This window comes from Lagenorhynchus albirostris, chromosome 17, assembly GCF_949774975.1.
Source record: "Lagenorhynchus albirostris chromosome 17, mLagAlb1.1, whole genome shotgun sequence".
Lineage (NCBI taxonomy): Eukaryota > Metazoa > Chordata > Mammalia > Artiodactyla > Delphinidae > Lagenorhynchus > Lagenorhynchus albirostris.
The window spans coordinates 40,907,091-40,924,908 of NC_083111.1; the positions used below are offsets into that span (position 1 = coordinate 40,907,091).

The 17,818-nt window shown below is 37.6% G+C and overlaps 1 protein-coding gene across 4 annotated transcripts in view; it reads left to right on the forward strand.

The window, feature by feature from the left end:
• ESRP1 (epithelial splicing regulatory protein 1) overlaps nucleotides 1-9,258 on the forward strand; it is a 57,038-nt gene extending 47,780 nt beyond the window's left edge. For 3 of the 4 annotated variants that reach the window (XM_060127464.1, XM_060127466.1, XM_060127465.1), the window contains 2 exons: nucleotides 2,514-2,623; nucleotides 7,732-9,258. In XM_060127464.1, coding sequence (XP_059983447.1) covers nucleotides 2,514-2,588 — 75 coding nt within the window. In that variant the 3' untranslated portion in view covers nucleotides 2,589-2,623; nucleotides 7,732-9,258. The remainder of the gene's footprint in view (nucleotides 1-2,513; nucleotides 2,624-7,731) is intronic. The other variant, XM_060127468.1, reaches the window with a different exon arrangement.
• The last annotated feature ends 8,560 nt before the right edge of the window (nucleotides 9,259-17,818 follow it).

Below are 17,818 nucleotides of genomic sequence, written 5' to 3' on the forward strand. Positions count from 1 at the left end.
ACAAAAGTTATCTTTTGTTACTGCTTGGCCTAGCACATTCTTTCCAGAAGTGAGCTATTTTTCAGAGATCAGTAGATACTTTACTTCTTCCCTAAACAATGACGCTGCCTGTTGGAAACCCTTGCAGGAATAAAAATGTTACTTTCCGAACTTCGTATCTGATTCACTAGATTATGAAAAGAGTAGAGAATTTTACTGAGGGCTATTGAAAAGATTATTTAATCTCATGGGGAATACATTTGAGTTTTGTATTTTCTCCCATGGTTTTCCAGTTCTAGAAAGTATAAGCAAAGTTTCAGGTTTTAGTAGTCAGTTGAATTAATTTCTTTTGTTTTGACTAATTAACTTTTATTACATTCACACTGAATAGAATTAAGTGGTCGTACACATATATTGATTATGAGAGTAAGCAAAATTGCTCTTACTATGAAGAGTGCCATGGCTGGCTTTTGTGAGTGTTTATTATACCACAAACACGTAATAGCAGCTATGTCTAGATTTATGGCTAAAAGGTTGACATGCTTCAAAATTAAGATAAACTGCTACAGACTGAAGTTATTTTATTTAAAAATTTTATTTACTTCTTTAAAAGATTTTTTTGATGTGGACCATTTTTAAAGTCTTTATTGAATTTGTTACAATATTGCTTCTGTTTTATGTTTCGCTTTTTCGTCTGCGAGCCATGTGGGAACTTAGCTCCCCGACCAGGGATCGAACCCGTACACCCTGCATTGGAAGTCTTAACCACCAGATGGCCAGGGAAGTCCCTGAAGTTATTTTATCTCCTAGTAGCTTCTAAGGAATCATTGAAGGTTGGAGCAGACCTAGTATAATCAGAAGCACAAAGATTCTGTGAAATTATTTTGTCTCAAGGCATTTGCCTTCATTTCTGAAGTGCTTGGAATTTATGAACTGGATCAATAAAGTAGGATTACATAGGAACCTGAATTATCTAATTCAGTATATCATATTATTCTTCAGTAGTTTGAGCTTTAAGGTAGTCACAATGCATACTTTCAAAATCTTTTGTGTATAACCTGATTTCATATCACGCTTACATAAAAGCTGATATTTTCTACTGCGTTTAAGAGTCCTTTCTTGCCTTCTTATTTATTTTTGCCTGTTCTCAGTTATTTTAGTAATAGCCGCTAACCATGAGAGTCTAGATTCTTTCAGATATGGCTTTGTCACAAGACAAAAATCAATGGATGGCTTTTAAAAAAAATTGTTCTCAAGTGTAATCTGTGTCTGTCTTTACCTATGGTGCATTTATTGCTGATTTCATGGGAAGTTTTCATTTGATTGTTGGTTATTTATGATTCATCCTACATAATTATATAATTTACTTATGTAATTAAGCAAATCCTTGGTAATAATTGGTTGAATGAATGAAATCTCTTAATGGTTTCTGTTTCTGTCTTTTAAAAATATATATATATAATATATAAAATGGCATATGTTATTATATATAAAATATATATATTATATATAAAATGGCATATGTCATCTTTATAAATGTTATTTTTAATTTTTGGATGTATGTTTCCTCTATCTTCAGCAAATTCTTTCTATAAAACTACTCCAACTTAATTTTTCCATACTTCATTTGGGGTCGAGGAGGCTGTAAAGTTGGAGAGGGCAAGGATTTACAAAAAGGGAAGAATTCTGATGCTAAAGCAAGATGCAGGACATGGGTTCTGCTATCAAATCTGCATTCTTGTAAAAGTACCCGAGTTAGGCCCATTTTGATAAATGAGATTAATAGAATGAGGATTGAATTTACGAAGGCAAAAAGACAACTGTAAAAATATTTGGTGATGAGGATGTCATTCTGGTCATGGAAATAAATCTGTGTCTGTATTTTAGTTGATGGGCCTCTTATTCTGAAATGGGCTGTTAGGTATCCTTATATAAGTCCTTTAACTTTTTCACTTGCTCTTTGCATTAACCTCTACCGTCAATGGCTTTGCGTTTTCAGTAGTGCTAGTTTTTGTTTTTCCTCGAAGTACTGACTTTATTCATTATCTCCTTGGGCCTCTCACTGCTTTTTACTTGCTGCACTGCTGAGAGAATTAGTTTGCTATTACAAATATATCTACTGCTATTTAAAGTTCACCAAGTTATATAGAGATATTGGGCTTATTGTAGAATACCTTGAAAATAGTTGGTGCTCAAATATTTGATATCTAGTCACACTTGTGGTGTGATGGAAACTGTACTATTATCAAGATCTGAAGTGTTTGGTGGCGTTGCAGTACGATGTTCTTTTTCTATCCACGTGTTCAATCTAACTTCCCTCCTAGTAGGGATTTTTATGGTATTTAGACGAGTTAAGTAAGAAATGACGACTTGGGATTAGCAGTTACATATATGGCTTGTATCAGTGTTAACTTGTTTCCTATGGTCTAAATGTCCTATAATTCAGTTGGTAGATCTATTCAGTTGAAATACTAACCATCCATAGTGACAATTTGTCCATCTTTTGATCCTGTTTGTTTTAACTTGCATTTTAGTATGCAACCGAGGATGGACTTGTACACACAAATGACCAGGCCAGGACTCTATCCAAAGAATGGGTTTGTATTTAAGGGCCCCAGCAGTTAGACCATCCTCAGAAAAGAAGGTAAGGCTCTATGATGTGAAAGTTAAATTATAAAGGGCCAAACAAATAGAGGTCAAGAATCTCAAAGTGTTTTTTAGAAGTCAGGTGGCAGTTGCCATCTTCCCTTCATGTGATGTAAGAATGTCAGAAATCTTAGAAGGAATGGAGACTGGAATTAAGGTTGTCATCTAAGTAGATAGTATCTAAGCAACATATATGGAAAGACTTTTCCATTTGGAAATTTATTCATATCATGTGGAATACAGGTTGGGTATGCTTTCTTTCTTTTGTTTTTCTTTTTAATTGAGGTAAGAATCGCATAACATAAAACAAATCATTTTAAAGTATACAATTAAGTGATTTTTATCAACTCTGAAAGAAAATCCTATACCCATTAAGCAGTAGCTCCCAATTTCCCCTCCCCATAGACCCAGGCAACCAATCTGCTTCATTTCACGTTTTTGAGGTTTATCCACGTTGTAGTGTGTATCAGTACTTCACTCCTTTTTGTGACTGAATAATATTCCATTGTATAGCTATACCACATTTTGTTTCTTTCATTTATCTGTTGATGGGCATGTGGGCTATTTCTACCTTCTGGATATTGTAAATAGTGCTGATATTGACAATTATGTACAAATATTTGAGTATTTTAAATTATTTTGGGTATATATCTAGGAGTAGAATCACTGAGTCATATGATAATTCTATCGAGTTGGTTACACTTTTTTTTCCTAGTTTCATTTTTTTTAATGTTGTGGTAAAGTAATACATAATATAATACCATTTTAATCATTTTTAAGTGTATAGTTCAGTGGCATTAAGTACATTCACATTGTTATGCAAACATTACCACCATCAACTTTTTCACCTTCTCATACTGAAACTCTAAGTACATTAAACAATCTCCTTTCCCTCTTTCCCCAGCACCTTGGGAACCATTATTCTCTTTTCTGTTTCTATGCATTTGACTATTCTAGGTACCTTATAAATGGTATAACACAATATTTGTCCTTTCATAACTGGCTTATTTCACTTAGCATAATGGTTTTAAGCTTCATCTGGGTATACTTTTGAATATGCTCCATTCCAAAATGACTGTGAGGCTTTTGTTGCATGTCTTTCTTCTCTTTTAAACTAAATCTAGAAGACCCAACACAGCCATCAGTCAATCAATCAATCAGTCAATCAATAAAAGAAAAAAGTCACACTGTCTGTCTTCTCATGTAGCCTAGTCCTCTCAAACCAGCCAATATTTGTTGACTGCCCCAAGAAGTACTGTAGATATGCCTCTTTTTTTTGGTCATAAAAGACCCCCAAGGACAGCTCACAGTCTATTAAAGATGCCCAAGTTTCCCTCCAGAGAAGGAGATTGTGATGGCGGGCTGGAAAGAATGCCTTCTCAGATGGCCAGGGTTCTGGTACCCCCCACTTTCACTGTGAGTTCCAAGTCTCATACTCCTAGGATTTCAAAGGGGCAGGGTCAGCTCATAAATTTAAATCTGTCAACAAGTGCTTCTTAACTATATTTACAACTATATTTTGCATACATATGGAGACGATAATTCTTTAGAGGTGACATTTCCCTTCTCTGTAAAAATTGGGAAAAAATCTCTTCTACATATGTAACATTTTTGGGGGGTGAGAATTAGGTGGATTAATAAGTATAAAGTTATACAAACTAAAGTTCTTTATGTATACAAATAACTATTTTGTTGCTATGATCACAATAATCATTACACGGGCAATGTTTTTGACTACTATCTACATTTCAGACATTTTTCAGATTTCACCAGTATTTCCATTAATGTCCTTTTTCTATTCCAGGATCCAGTCTAGGATTTCACATTTAGTTGGCCTGTCTCCTTAGTGTCCTCTGGCCTGTGTTAGTTTCTCAGTCTTTGCTTATTTTCTAGACCTTGACAATTCTGAGTTATGCTGCTTTTGAAGTCTTATGGGCTGTCCTTTAGTTTGAATTTGTTTAATGTTTTTCTTGTGATTAGGCTGGGGTAATGGGTGTTAGGAAAGAATACATAGAGGTGAAGAGCCCCTCTCATGAGATCTCATGATACGTAATATCTGTTGTACTATACCCACATGACCTCCCTGGTGGTATCAATTTGATCATTTGGTAAATGGCTTCATCCATTCAGGCTGTCCTAACGCAATTCGATGGACTTGGGTGGCTTATAAACAACAAATATTTACTTTCTCATAGTTCTGAAAGCTGGGAAGTCAAGACAAAGTGCTTATAGTTTTCTTTGCTTTTTTGTGAAAACTTTTGTCTGTATACTAGTTATTTTTGGAGATTCTTGCAATATATTAAGCCTGGTATTCTCACAACAGCTAAATTTTATGCAAAAAAACAAAACAAAACATCTCCATGTAACTCATTTGAAGAGTGTTTTTTATACTTGGTCTCTTAAGTGTATAGTTTAGATTACTTTGTGGATTGAAAAATCATTTTTTGTTTCTTTTTTTTGGATCAATATTTTAGTTTTTGGCCCAAAAATTCAAGGTATCTTTTGTTTGTTTTTGTTTGCTTGATTTTAGAGATTTCAGTTTTGTTTTGTTTTTAAATTATTTATTTATTTAGCTAGCTAGCTAGCTAGCTGCACCCGGGTCTTGGGCACCCAGGGTCTTCGTTGCAGCATGTGGGATCTTTAGTTGCGACATGCAAACTCTTAGTTGCGGCATGTGGGATCTAGTTCCCTAATCAGGGATTGAACCTGGTCTCCCTGCATTGGGAGCATGGAGTCTTAGCCCCTGGACCACCAGGGAAGTCCCTCAAGGTATCTTTTGGATAAAAAATGTAGCTTTCAAAATTAGACAAAACTTCTGTCTTCCTCCTCCAACTAGTATTATAAAAATGGGCAAGAATAACAGATAAATGCTGATTCTATTGATTTAAATGACAAACAGGCTTTCTTTGATTAAAGAATCTGAGTTATGGGTTTTATTTTATCTTTAATATAAGGAAGAAGAAGCTGTTCTTCTGTCCTAACAAAAAAATCTCACCTATGAATTATACTTTCAGAAAAGAGATGTCAGAATTACTGGGAGGAAATAAAATATTACAACTAATCAGAATTGCAAGCTTTTTTTTTAAGGGGTTTAGGTTCATTCCATAGGGCATAACACCAGTTGGTGAAATCCAGATATCTTAAAAGAATTCTTGGTACATAGTACTTTTAATGACAGTTTAATGCAAAATACAACATTGTATGTTTTAACACAGACCTTACTAGAAAGGAAAGACTGATTTGTGGATACTTGCAGTTGTAGCTTCAAAATTGTCTTTGCATAATAGCGTTTGCTTTCCTGCAGCTAAAGGGGAATAGGAAACATTTTCTCCTTATTTGTCTGAGATCTTCTATTTTTTGCTGGCAGCTAGGAATGTGCTCTTTGCTAAATGCTAAAATTCCATTGGATACCACTGGGATTAAAAGGCAGGTCTGAGAAGGTTAAACTTTTAATTTCTTCTGAACTCTTCCACATTTTGACAAAATATGAAGGTATAATTTTCAGCATCTACAATGGTTTCCTACTAGAATACTAATAGTATGGGCTGAGAATGAGGAAGGTAGAATTCATTGACTCGATAACAGACAGGTCCAGAGTTGACTGACTTGGCTGGATCCAAGGGCTCACTCTCAACCAAACTCTCTCCATGACGTACCCCCAGCAACTCTTGCCTTCCCACCCTTCCATTGCAAGTCCAGAGGAAGCCAGGAATTCAGTGTCACTGGCCCCACTTTAAGTCCATCTCTGAAACCACTGTGGCCAAGGATATGCAGGGCTCTTATTGGCTATATCTGAGTCACGTGTTGGGCTCAGCAGTAAAGTTGCCTCTTTATGGCCTTGAGATTGGGTGAGGGGCAGTCATTTAAGGAAAATCTGTTGCTATTGCCAAAAGAAGGACAAAATAGTTATTGGACAATAATGTTGTTGGGTCATTGATAGAGATTTTCTTGTCTGTACGAAGGAGGAGGTTTCAATGCATAATGTTTAAAGCTAAATGTTAACTATGGTCACTTTGTAAACCACATTTTAAAAGCGAGTTCTAACAAATAAATGTTTCTCTGTTCTTAAAGTACCTGGATCTAAATCTCTACCAATTTTGGAATCTGTTCTAAAAGCAAATCTAGTCTTAACCACAGTTACAAACTGGCCATATGAATAAGGCTGAACTCTGAACAGCTATCTTTATTTCTATCTTCATTTCTGTTTCTCATTTACATGTCAGAGTATACACATGCCTAGTTACAGTTTTCATTTTAAAGATTTTGTGTGGTGTATAAGAAAAATAGCACAGTGGAACTAATTTACATTCAAATTCTAGATCTTCCAATTATTGGCTTAATTGCTCTGTGCCTCAGTTTCCCCATCTGTAAAGTGGGGATAACATGGTAATATAATAAGGTGGTTGTTGTAAGGATGAAATAATCCACAATAAAGGTGGCTTTAATCGATTAGTCACTGACATGTAGAGCTCATGTTTGCTACAGTGTCAGTGTCATTCCTCAGTGCTGCTTTTTTTTTTTTTTTGGCCGCCCCACACGGCATGTGGGAACTTAGTGCTCAGACCAGGGATCGGACTTGCACCCCCTGCATTGGAAGTGAGGAATCCTATTGACTGGACCGCCAGGGAAGTCCCCTTTCAGTGCTTCTTACTGATACAAATATTCTTGAAATTTTTAAAAATTTCTTATACTAGAATTTAATTTAAAATTTTTGTCTTAATGGTTTAATTTATTTTTAAAATGGTATTAAACCTCTAGTATCAGTAAAATGTTCTGATAACTTGGGAACCCAGAATAAGGAATGAGGAGAATAGTCTCTTCACAGAAGAATTAAGTGGGGAGGTGAAAACACACACGTCATCCCATGCATGGTAATACAAAGGGTAGGGTATTGTGGAAATGCCAATTATCACATAAATTTCACTTGTCAGCACTGTATTCCCTGAGAATTTGCTGGGTAAATCCCAATTCTGTCTGTGTAAAATAAAAATTTGGACTACCTAAAGGCTTTTTCAGACCGTTTAGAATTCAGAATCTCTTTTTTTATGGCTACTAAGAATTGTAAAATTTAGAGACTATAATTTTTCCTTTGTTCATTTTTTTCAGTGTTTGAAAGATGTATGGTGATCCTGAATCCTTCAGACATAGGACAACTTCTAGCAACTTCAGGAGAAGTTTGTCTACACTCAGGCTGCAGTATTTTCAGCAAACATGATTGGACAGTGGGCCTGTGCCCTATCTTTTGATGGAGTGAAAAATTTGAGCCAGTGAAGCCAAATTCTTATTGCAAGCAGCATGCTTGGCTCCTTGCTGATTGCAAATAGGCATTTAAAATGCGAATTTGAAATCGGGTGTCTCCATTACTACCAGCTAACGTGGCATCATAGGTGTTTCCTAAGTTTTAAGTCTTGGGGGAAAAAAATACTCCACTAGTGTCTACTATCTCCATCAGGAACTCTGTTATGAAAGCTTCATTTTTGTGTGTTCCCACTCTTTTCTCCCCATGTTCTGCACAATCACGTGCTCTTCCTAAGTAACTCAAGAATAAGGTCCTGGAATAAAGTCACAAACTTACAAAAAAGAAATAAAACTAATATTTTCCCAGTCTCTTGGCCATCACAGTGTCTTACAGTTAAAAGCCACCGAAACTATTTTTAAAACACCTTGGAAGAAGTGAGATGAAATGGTACACCCACCACAAAACATACATAGTTCAAAAGTTGGATTTTTTCTCAGTAGGTATCAATTGTAAATAAGAATGAACTAGGGGCCAAAATGTAAAACCAAAAATGAAGCAGCTACGTGTAGTTAGTAATTTCTAGTTTGAATTGTAATTGAATATTATGGCTTCGTATGTATTATTTTATATTGTACTATTCTCATTATTGATGGTTTGGACTTTAATAAGGAATTCCATAGTTTTTAATATCACAAAAATGAGATATTTGAACAGTGTATTCTAGAAAGCAATATACTAACTAAAGTGAATGCTTGTATATATTAAGATAGCCTTAAAACTTTTTCTCTAATGCCTTAACTGTCAAATAATTAAAACTTTTAAAAGCATAGGGTTATAGTCAGCATGCTAGACTGAGAGGTAAACACTGATGTGGTGAGAACAGGTACTGATGCTGTCAGTGTTTAGCACTATGTGTTTAGCTGTGTTTATGCTCCAAAAGTGCAATATTAGACACTAGCTAGATAGTACTGCTGCCTCGTGTAACTCCAAAGAGGAAACAGGATTTGATTAATTGAGTGCACATTTCTTTAATTTACTCATATTGTCCTTAGCTTGGATGCAATGCCATGCAGATTTATGTGGCTGCTATTTTTATTTACTTTGCATTACTTTAACACCTTGAATGGAGAGCCAAACATTCCCTCTTCACTGACCAGCAATGGCCCTTTAACTGCAGTAGGAGAAGTAAAAAGAAAAAAGAAAAACCATTTTGTGTGAAAATTGGTGATAACTGGCACTTAAGATCAGAAAAATAGTTCTTTATACTTGGCTACCTTAAGATGCTGTCTGCCCAAAGCTCTGAAAGACTTTAAGATAGGCAGTAATACTACAATACTACTGAGTTTTTGTAGAATTGTTACATTTGATAATAAAACTTGCCTGTTTAATCTCAATGTTTGCATTCTGTTTTGTTATTAGAAGAGTTAAGGGTAATGGTGGAAGGGTGTGGTGGGTAAAGCCTTTTTTTCCTGAGGTGGTAGGATATTTACCTAAGTTACTATAAGTATTTGTAAAAGCTATCAATGATTAATGCACTTCAGATACAGATCAAACAACTATCCTTAGAACATAAATCACTGAGACTTTGATTTTGAAATTCTTAAGTTATGGTAGTGATAGATACTAATATGTGGCCCTTGCATCTTATTACTAGGGCTCTATTTGCTTGACAATTTGAAAACCTATTCAAGCCACATAAGCCTTTTTCTTTTTTAAGGATTTTTAAAAAAAATTAATTTTTGGCTGCATTGAGTCTTCGTTGCTGTGCCCGGGCTTTCTCTAGTTGCAGCGAGCCGGGGCTGCTCTTCGTTGCGGTGTGCAGGCTTATTGCAGTGTCTTCTCGTTGCGGAGCACGGGCTCTAGTCGCCCGGGCTTCAGTAGTTGTAGCACGCGGGCTCCGTAGTTGTGGCGTACGGAGTTAGTTGCTCCGTGGCATGTGGAATCTTCTCGGACCAGGGCTCAAACTCGTGTCCCCTGCATTGACAGGTGGATTCTTAACGTCTGCGCCACCAGGGAAGTCCAAGCCATTTCTTAAAAGCCATATAATAAGAGCTAGAACTTTAGTGTTTCTGAATTCCACATGCCCCTCCTTTATTCCAATCACTCTTTGCTAAAGCTGAGTTCTCCAATATTCTCTCTAAGCCAAATTTATTTAGGACCCTGGTTAAGTCTTGTGTAACTTACACCACTTTAGAGTTACATATATTGTCAGTATCACTTATTTGATGTATATACTCTATTTTATAGAGTTCAATTCCAGATTTAGGTTATAACCTCAAGGGCAGGAAGTACCTGTATTTCCCCTCAATGTCTAGTACATTTCTACATACATGTTCTTGTTAAGCATTCACCAAATGAAGTTTAGTTCACCTAGACAGTTTTTCAGTCTCAGTCCTTGCCAATGTCATTTATAAAAATGAAGCAATTTCTTTCAATTTTGTGCTTCAGCTTTGGGTCTCTGTTATCTGCGAGGAGGCAACAGAGCTCTCTAGGCAAGCTGACGTTCTGCACGTTCCTTTGCGCTTTGATGTCTCTGGCAGGCATTTAACATTGTCCAGGCTATTCCTTGCCTTCAAGAAAAACAGGTTGCGTGGGCTAAGGGAATTTCCTATTTACCTCCTTGAAATAGCACCTCATGTAGCTGCCCTCCTCATGGCAGAAAAGGAACACGGGCAGTCAGGAGGGTATGGAATCGAGTAAAGCTGGTGGGGAAGGAAGAGACTGAGAATAGAGAGGACTTGAGTATATTAAAAAACCTTAAAGGTCCACCTTGTAGGTTTATAGTTGATTTCACAACTTCTCTTCCTCTCTGCTTCCCCTAGCTCTTTGGGGAAAAAGTTTTTAACATATACAAAAATAGAATAATGACCACCATGTGTCTTTCCAGCTTCAACAATTATGAACTCAAAGCCAATCATTCCTATAGATTATGTAATCAATTGTCTAATCTATTACATATAGGATTATATGTAATTATATAGATTATCCATATTCCTTTCCACTTTCCCCACTGCTGTATTATTTTGAAGCAAATTCTTTGGGTCATGAGTAAAATGGAGTTCCAGGTTTAAAACTGGGCCACGGTAGGAAGTGCTCTTATTGAGAAGAGGAAAAGGATAAATAGGACTGAACTGATGGAAGTAATTCAGTTTCCAGATGTCTTCTGTTTAAGGTTGAATCTCTACAGTTGTGCTCAGTACTCCATTCCCTAGCCCATGTGCTAATAAGAGACACAGACTAGACAGGAGGTGATGTAAACTTTGAGGACTGGAAGGCCACCAGGATGAAATTCAGGAGTAAGAGAGCACTGAGTGGGTGCCACAGGGAGAAATTGTTTTTCTACGTTTTTGCTGCCTCCTTTGTGTTATGTGAGATCTTGAAGGCCAAGATCCCAAAGGGTGGCCGGAGGGATAAAAGGTTCAGAAACAAACAGCTTGACTTGCCCCTAGCTTAGACCTAAGTTAAAGGGCAAATGTCCTTATTTCAATGTACTTCCCCTCAATTCCTTTATGTGGAAGGTGGAGGGATATTTGGGGCCAAAACCCAAGCTGGTAATCATTACCTTGGCAGAGTATACTATGAGCTACAACCAAAAAAACCACTGAGAATATGTGTGATCAACAATAAAAAGCACTGTATTGGTTAAATGAATCTTCACAACAACCTATTACAGTAGGTACCACTATTATTATTTTTATAGACCAGGAAATGAAGGGTAGGTTAAGTAAAACATATCATGGTTGCACAGAAAGTACAGGAAAGGATCTAGAATATAAAGATCTGGAGACAGGTTGAGGCGATTAATGCTCTCCTAATTGCTTAGCTGCTCCTCTTTTCCTAGCATTGCACAAATACAGTCCATCGTTACAGAGTCACAGAGTAGTGCTTCATAGTGTTCCTTTGGTCTGCCTTTTTACTTTATTGCCAGTATGCCATTAATTCAGCTGCTGAATTATTCAACAGCTATGTATTGTTGCTGTACTAAAAGTGAATGTTGATAAATGGGTAACAAAGCTGCTTATTACAGACTCGAATTTGAGCCAGTGTTTTATAATGCATATAAAACCAATATGATAGTAAACACCAGAAACATTTTTTTTAAAAAAACCAATGTGGAATTCTCAGCTGGTTCTGGACGGTTCTCAGCCTGTGTGTGTGTGTGTGTGTGTGTGTGTGTGTGAGAGAGAGAGAGAGAGAGAGAGAGAGAAAGAGGGAGAGAGAGAGAGAGAGAGAGAGAGAGAGAGAGGGAGAGAGAGAGAGAGAGAGAGAGAGAGAGAGAGGGGGGGGGGGGATTCATCCTTCCTTACCTGATGGTGTTTCTCATGATTTCTTCCTGAGCCACTTTCTCTATCTATTCCCTGGGCAAACTCACTAATTTACTTCCACACGCTTCTTTGGAGCTACCGGCTTCTAAACCCAACAATGCAATAGATATTTCCATTTGGAAGTCTCCCTGGGCGTTTCAATTTCAACATGTTAAAAAAGAACATATCTTTCTGTGTCCAAAAACCTGCTGGTCCTTGTGTTCTCTTTACTTCAGGAACCAGCACTGCATACCACCAGGTATTAAAGGTAAGAAAGCCATTTTTTTTTTTTTTTTTTTTTTTTTGCGGTACGCGGGTCTCTCACTGTTATGGCCTCTCCCGTTGCGGAGCAGAGGCTCCGGACGCGCAGGCTCAGCGGCCATGGCTCACGGGCCCAGCCGCTCCGCGGCATGTGGGATCCTCCCGGACCGGGGCACGAACCCATGTCCCCTGCATCGGCAGGCGGACTCTCAACCACTGCGCCACCAGGGAAGCCCAAGAAAGCCATTCTTAACTTCCTTCCCTCACCATCCTAGTCATCAGTAACTCTCACCGGTTCTTTGCCTCAGTATTGGATTCTTTATATCAAATTCTGCTTTCCTCTCTTGCCAGTATGTTTTTTTAAAAGAACAATCTTTTAAATTAAAAACACAGATCTGATTACATGTTTTTTAAACCACTTTACTGAGGTATTATTGAGATATAAAAAGCTGTACTTATTTAGCATACACAACTTGGTGAGTCCTTGGAGATAAGGCTATACTAGTGAAACCATCACCACAATCAATGCCACCAATATCTATTACCTCCAAAAGTTTCCTCCCACCCTCTTTATTTTTTGTGTGCGTGTGTGATAAGAAGACAACAAAGTGATTATGTGCCCTTAAAATCTTTTTATTAAAGGTTTCCATTTGCTGTAGGAAAAAATACCCAAATGTATGACCGCATGCTATTGCATGAGCTGACTCTTGCCTACCTCTTGAGCTTTTTTCAAGGCATTCTTCCTCTCACGCTCTACACTTTGTTGTACCTTTTCCAGTTCTTCGCAGGACTGATGCACTTTTTGTTTCCTCTGCCTGAAACACATTTTTTTCCTGTTATTCCTCTCTTCACTGACTGCTATGCAGAAATCTTACTTTTCTGAGGAAGGCCTTTCCTGACTCACTAGACTCTGTAAGATCTCCCTATAATCTGCTCCCCATGTTGTAACTTCCATCAAGGTAAAATGTGTCTTCTTTCCCCCTGTATCCTTAGTGACTAGCCAGCCCTTGGGATATATACAATAAATATCTATTGAATGAATTAATGTATGTTCATTCCTGCTGGTGAAAACTAATGTGCTTTGTACAGTTTTCTTTTAGAGTTGTTTACAAATTTAAATGTTAAAAATCAAAAATTGTTTTTCTTTAGCACCGTTTAAAAATGTTTAAAATGTTAGTATTAATCTAGTTATTAACAGTATGCTTTTTACACTGAGGTACAAATTCAGAGAGTTGCCTTTCACATTGATATACACATCCAAAGAGAGAGTTTGGTGTGAAATTTACCTAAACATGATTTCAGCTGCTTCTGCCATCTCCAATTCTCAACCAGAGTGCCTATCTAGGATTCCAACAAGATTTAAAAAATATATCTATATTTAAATCATGTCATAATCGATGAACAGGTTTTTGTTTTTTTACTGTATTAAAAAAATATCATGGCCATTACTCTGTTACACACAAATTGTTATGGTGATAAGTCATAATTGGTGGGAAATATTTCCCCCCCCACAATCACTGTATGCTTTTGGTTTTAAGATACCTTTACTTTGGAAGTGTGATTAGTCCTCCAAACAGCAGGTCTAGATATGCCCAGTCAATCATCTGCACTGGCTGGTTGACTAAGAAGTGGTTCAATGGCAGCTCCAGGACTGCACTAGACCCATCCAGTTCTAGCTGGAGCCCTTTGTAGGGTGGGAAGACAGCAGAAGCAATTTCATGTATCAGGGCATTAGGAATGGCAGATTCTTTCCTGAATTAATAATTGAGGTACTCAGAATCCATCTGCTATCTAACTACCTTTCCTCTATCGTGCGAAAGAATTCAATCTGTTATTTACATGTGCCCAGAAGGCCTAAGAGTAGTCAATGCTAGGGAGCTCCTAGCACTGAGGGGGCAGTCTCAATCCATAAATAGGGTCAACAGAGGAACAAAAAATCAAACCAAAAGCAGGATACTCAATTAAATGGAAATTTCAAATACATAACAAATAATTTTTAGCTTAAGTCTGGCCCAAATATTGCATGGAACATGTACTAAAGTGTCCTATATTACCTGGCAATTCTAATAGTCAATTCAACTAAATTTCCCAAAAATATTTGGAGGGCTTACTTATCTGAAAGAAGAGAGAATGGAAACTTGGTCCAAAGTCAGCAACCTTTGTCTACTAAAATAGCTTTGCCTGGGAAAATCTTGATAATAGGCCGCTTAGTACCAACAATGTTTTTCTTTATTTATGAATATTATTTCATATGATCAATTTGGTAAAAAAAAAAAAGTCTCTTCCTGGAGGAGTTTTAACTGTAGGAAAAAAACCTACTTTAGAAAATGTCCTAAGATGCTTAATATGTTAATTCAAAAATATCTAAATAGAACACACATTGTTCAATGTGTCCCACTAGGGAGGATTATATGGTTCCCAGTTTGACTCTGTTGGTTTGTATGATTGTAGTTCTCCCAGTCAGTGGAAAAGGAAGACAGCAGATCCTTAGGAGTGATAATAGAGCAAATATACTCAGGAGGCACTGACGCATAGCTTCAAACAATGAGGAAGAAGTGAGGCCTGCTTGAGAAATAACTGCAGGAGCAACTGGTAAGTGCAGCCCCTTATCCCCCTTTTTACAGAAAAGGCAGAGAAAAAAATTAATCCGGGCTTCCCTGGTGGCGCAGTGGTTGGGAGTCCGCCTGCCGATGCAGGGGACACGGGTTCGTGCCCCGGTCCGGGAAGATCCCACATGCTGTGGAGTGGCTGGGCCCGTGAGCCATGGCCGCTGAGCCTGCGCGTCCGGAGCCTCTGCTCCGCAACGGGAGAGGCCACAACAGTGAGAGGCCCGCGTACAGCAAAAAAAAAAAAAAAAATTAATCCACAGTCACAAGTAGAACTAGTGACAAGCTAAGACAAAACGGCTTCAAATCATAGTTCTCGTTGATAGTGCAAAATATACAGCTTATCACGTTGGTCTTCTAAGACACCCACAGCTGATACTATTGTCAACAACTTTTAAGTCAATTACCAAAATACTTGTCTACAATGTGTTTCAAAGAGTTGAAACAACGGTATAAAACATGACCAAAATACAAGCCAGGATATAATAGTGGTAAGAGTGTTATGTGTTTTCAAAGATGAATTGATCATATTTGGTTCAGACTTCACAAAGGAGATGGTGTTTGAAAATAATTTAAATATGTTCATCAATGGATAATTACAAATTTATGACATAATAAAGATGAATCAGAGTTCCATATCTTTAACAGAAGAAGAGCTGAACTAATGCAAAGATTTCACACTAATTATTCTGTTACTAGTAATAAGGTGACGCATTGGATAGAAGAATGTTTTTGAAATAGACTTCGCCTGTACTTTTTTGGTTTCAAGTAGGTAATTCTTCAGGGGCTTTTGTTTTATATTTGTCTCATATCCTGGTAACAAACTACTTGGCACACAGAAGGCACATATTTAATTTTAAGATAGAAACCTTAGGAATCATTTCAACTCATCATTTATCACATCCAATTTGTCACTAGGCCCTGTAAATTTACCTCCAGCATCTTTTGAATCCCTTCTCTTTGAACATTTTTATTTCCATTGCCTTATTTCAAGACTTTACTTTTTTAACCCAGTTTACTACAATAGCTTCCTAATCTACATTTTCTTAAAAGACTTACAACAAAGCATTTCACATCAATCCCTAAAAATATCTACTGCATACTAAAGGGGTCCTCAAACTTCTAGAGAGGAGGCCGAAAATCATATTGTTCTTTGAGAGTGGACTGTAAATAAAAGACCATTTGAGAAAATTTGAGGTGTTTAGGATTGGTCAAGATGAGGCAAAGGATAATGAAATGACCCTTCAAATTCTGGATGGGAAACTAGCAGCCCATGGTTTGCAGTCGTAAAATGGTCAATCAAATTCGAATCGGAAGTTATCTTAGGACCATGTGTCCACTAGCTATGTGCATTATTATCTGGAAGCAGCTGGTCTTATCGACTTATGGAATGACTTACTGAACGCTCAGCTATACGGCCAGCTGCAAGGCAACATCTTGAGCAGTTAGGGGTACATCTTTTTGGATGAGTTGATATTTTGAACAAAAAATGTCTTATTTTTCTCATAGCAAAATTACACTGGTTCAGGGATAAAATGACCCATTCTCATTATTCTTATGTGGAAGTTTAGGGTTCAAGGGAAGAATGTTTCTACTAGGGAACACAATCACGATTCCACTGATTAGTATCTAAAGACTGAATATTTATCTCTCTTCTTTCATGTTTCCATTTGATTTTGAGAAGCTATTTTTTTCTCTGTCTCCACTACTGTATAGAGCATGCAGTATAATTTAAATTATACTTAAATTTACAATTAAGTCCTTGAGGTGATCATGAAGGAACTATGGGAGGAATGGTCATCACCTCAAGACCCTAGACTTGGAAAACAGTGGCCCTCAGTGGCCACTGTATTGTTCTCGCATGAGGTGGAGCTCTGCCTGCTTATCATCTGATAAGCTGGACGCTGAAATCTGCTGCTGTGTACGTGGGCTCTTGTGGTTTTCAAAGACCAACAGTTTTGTTCTCTCTGCTTTGACCCAGGCCTTTTCTGGGCAACTGGTATCTTCCATCCATGTTTCTAACTCCTGGTCCAGTGCTGTTTGACAGGCAAGACATATTTACATGCAACCAAAGGCATAAAAAGAGTTCCTGGAACTGTTTTTGCACAGCACTGAAAACTGATAGCTTCTCCCCAAATATCCTAACTTGATAAAGGAAGGAGACTCTTGCTGCCTGCTAAGAACGCCTTTTTCCTCTCGTTCTATAATGGGCATTTTGTCAGTTCCTAAATTACTTCTTAGTACTGTTGAGGGAGATAGATCCTGGTATATTTGGAGAATGCCAGATATAATAAAAGTGAAGACAAACAGTATAACAAGTTAAAACTATGTTCCATTGTTGTGGAATATCTAAACGCACCTCTCCCCCGCACTGACCATAAGTATTACTGTTTTCAAAATAATATCATGCAAATACATTTGTTTAACCAGTTTGGGTGGTTAAAAACACTAAGTTCCAAGTACAAGCTTCTTTCCTGTAGATGTCTAGCGGCTTACTAAACCAACGCGTCAACCCAGAGGGTTTTGCCTCGCTCTGAAAGCACCAGGAGGACGCAGGAGCCCTGGGTTCCAGTTCTGGCTTCGACTAGTTTTGTGACTTACACTCGCTGCACCTCAGTTTCCTCTCTGTAAAATGGGGCGGGTATGCGGGCTGGATCTGGATATTCTCTTGACTACCTGAGTCCACCCACAAAGGCCCCAGAAAGCCCGCTCGGGCGCCCACCTTTACTGTGAGGACGGGCGAGGAAAGGGGAGGCAGCTGGACGCCCGCACTCACCTCCCGT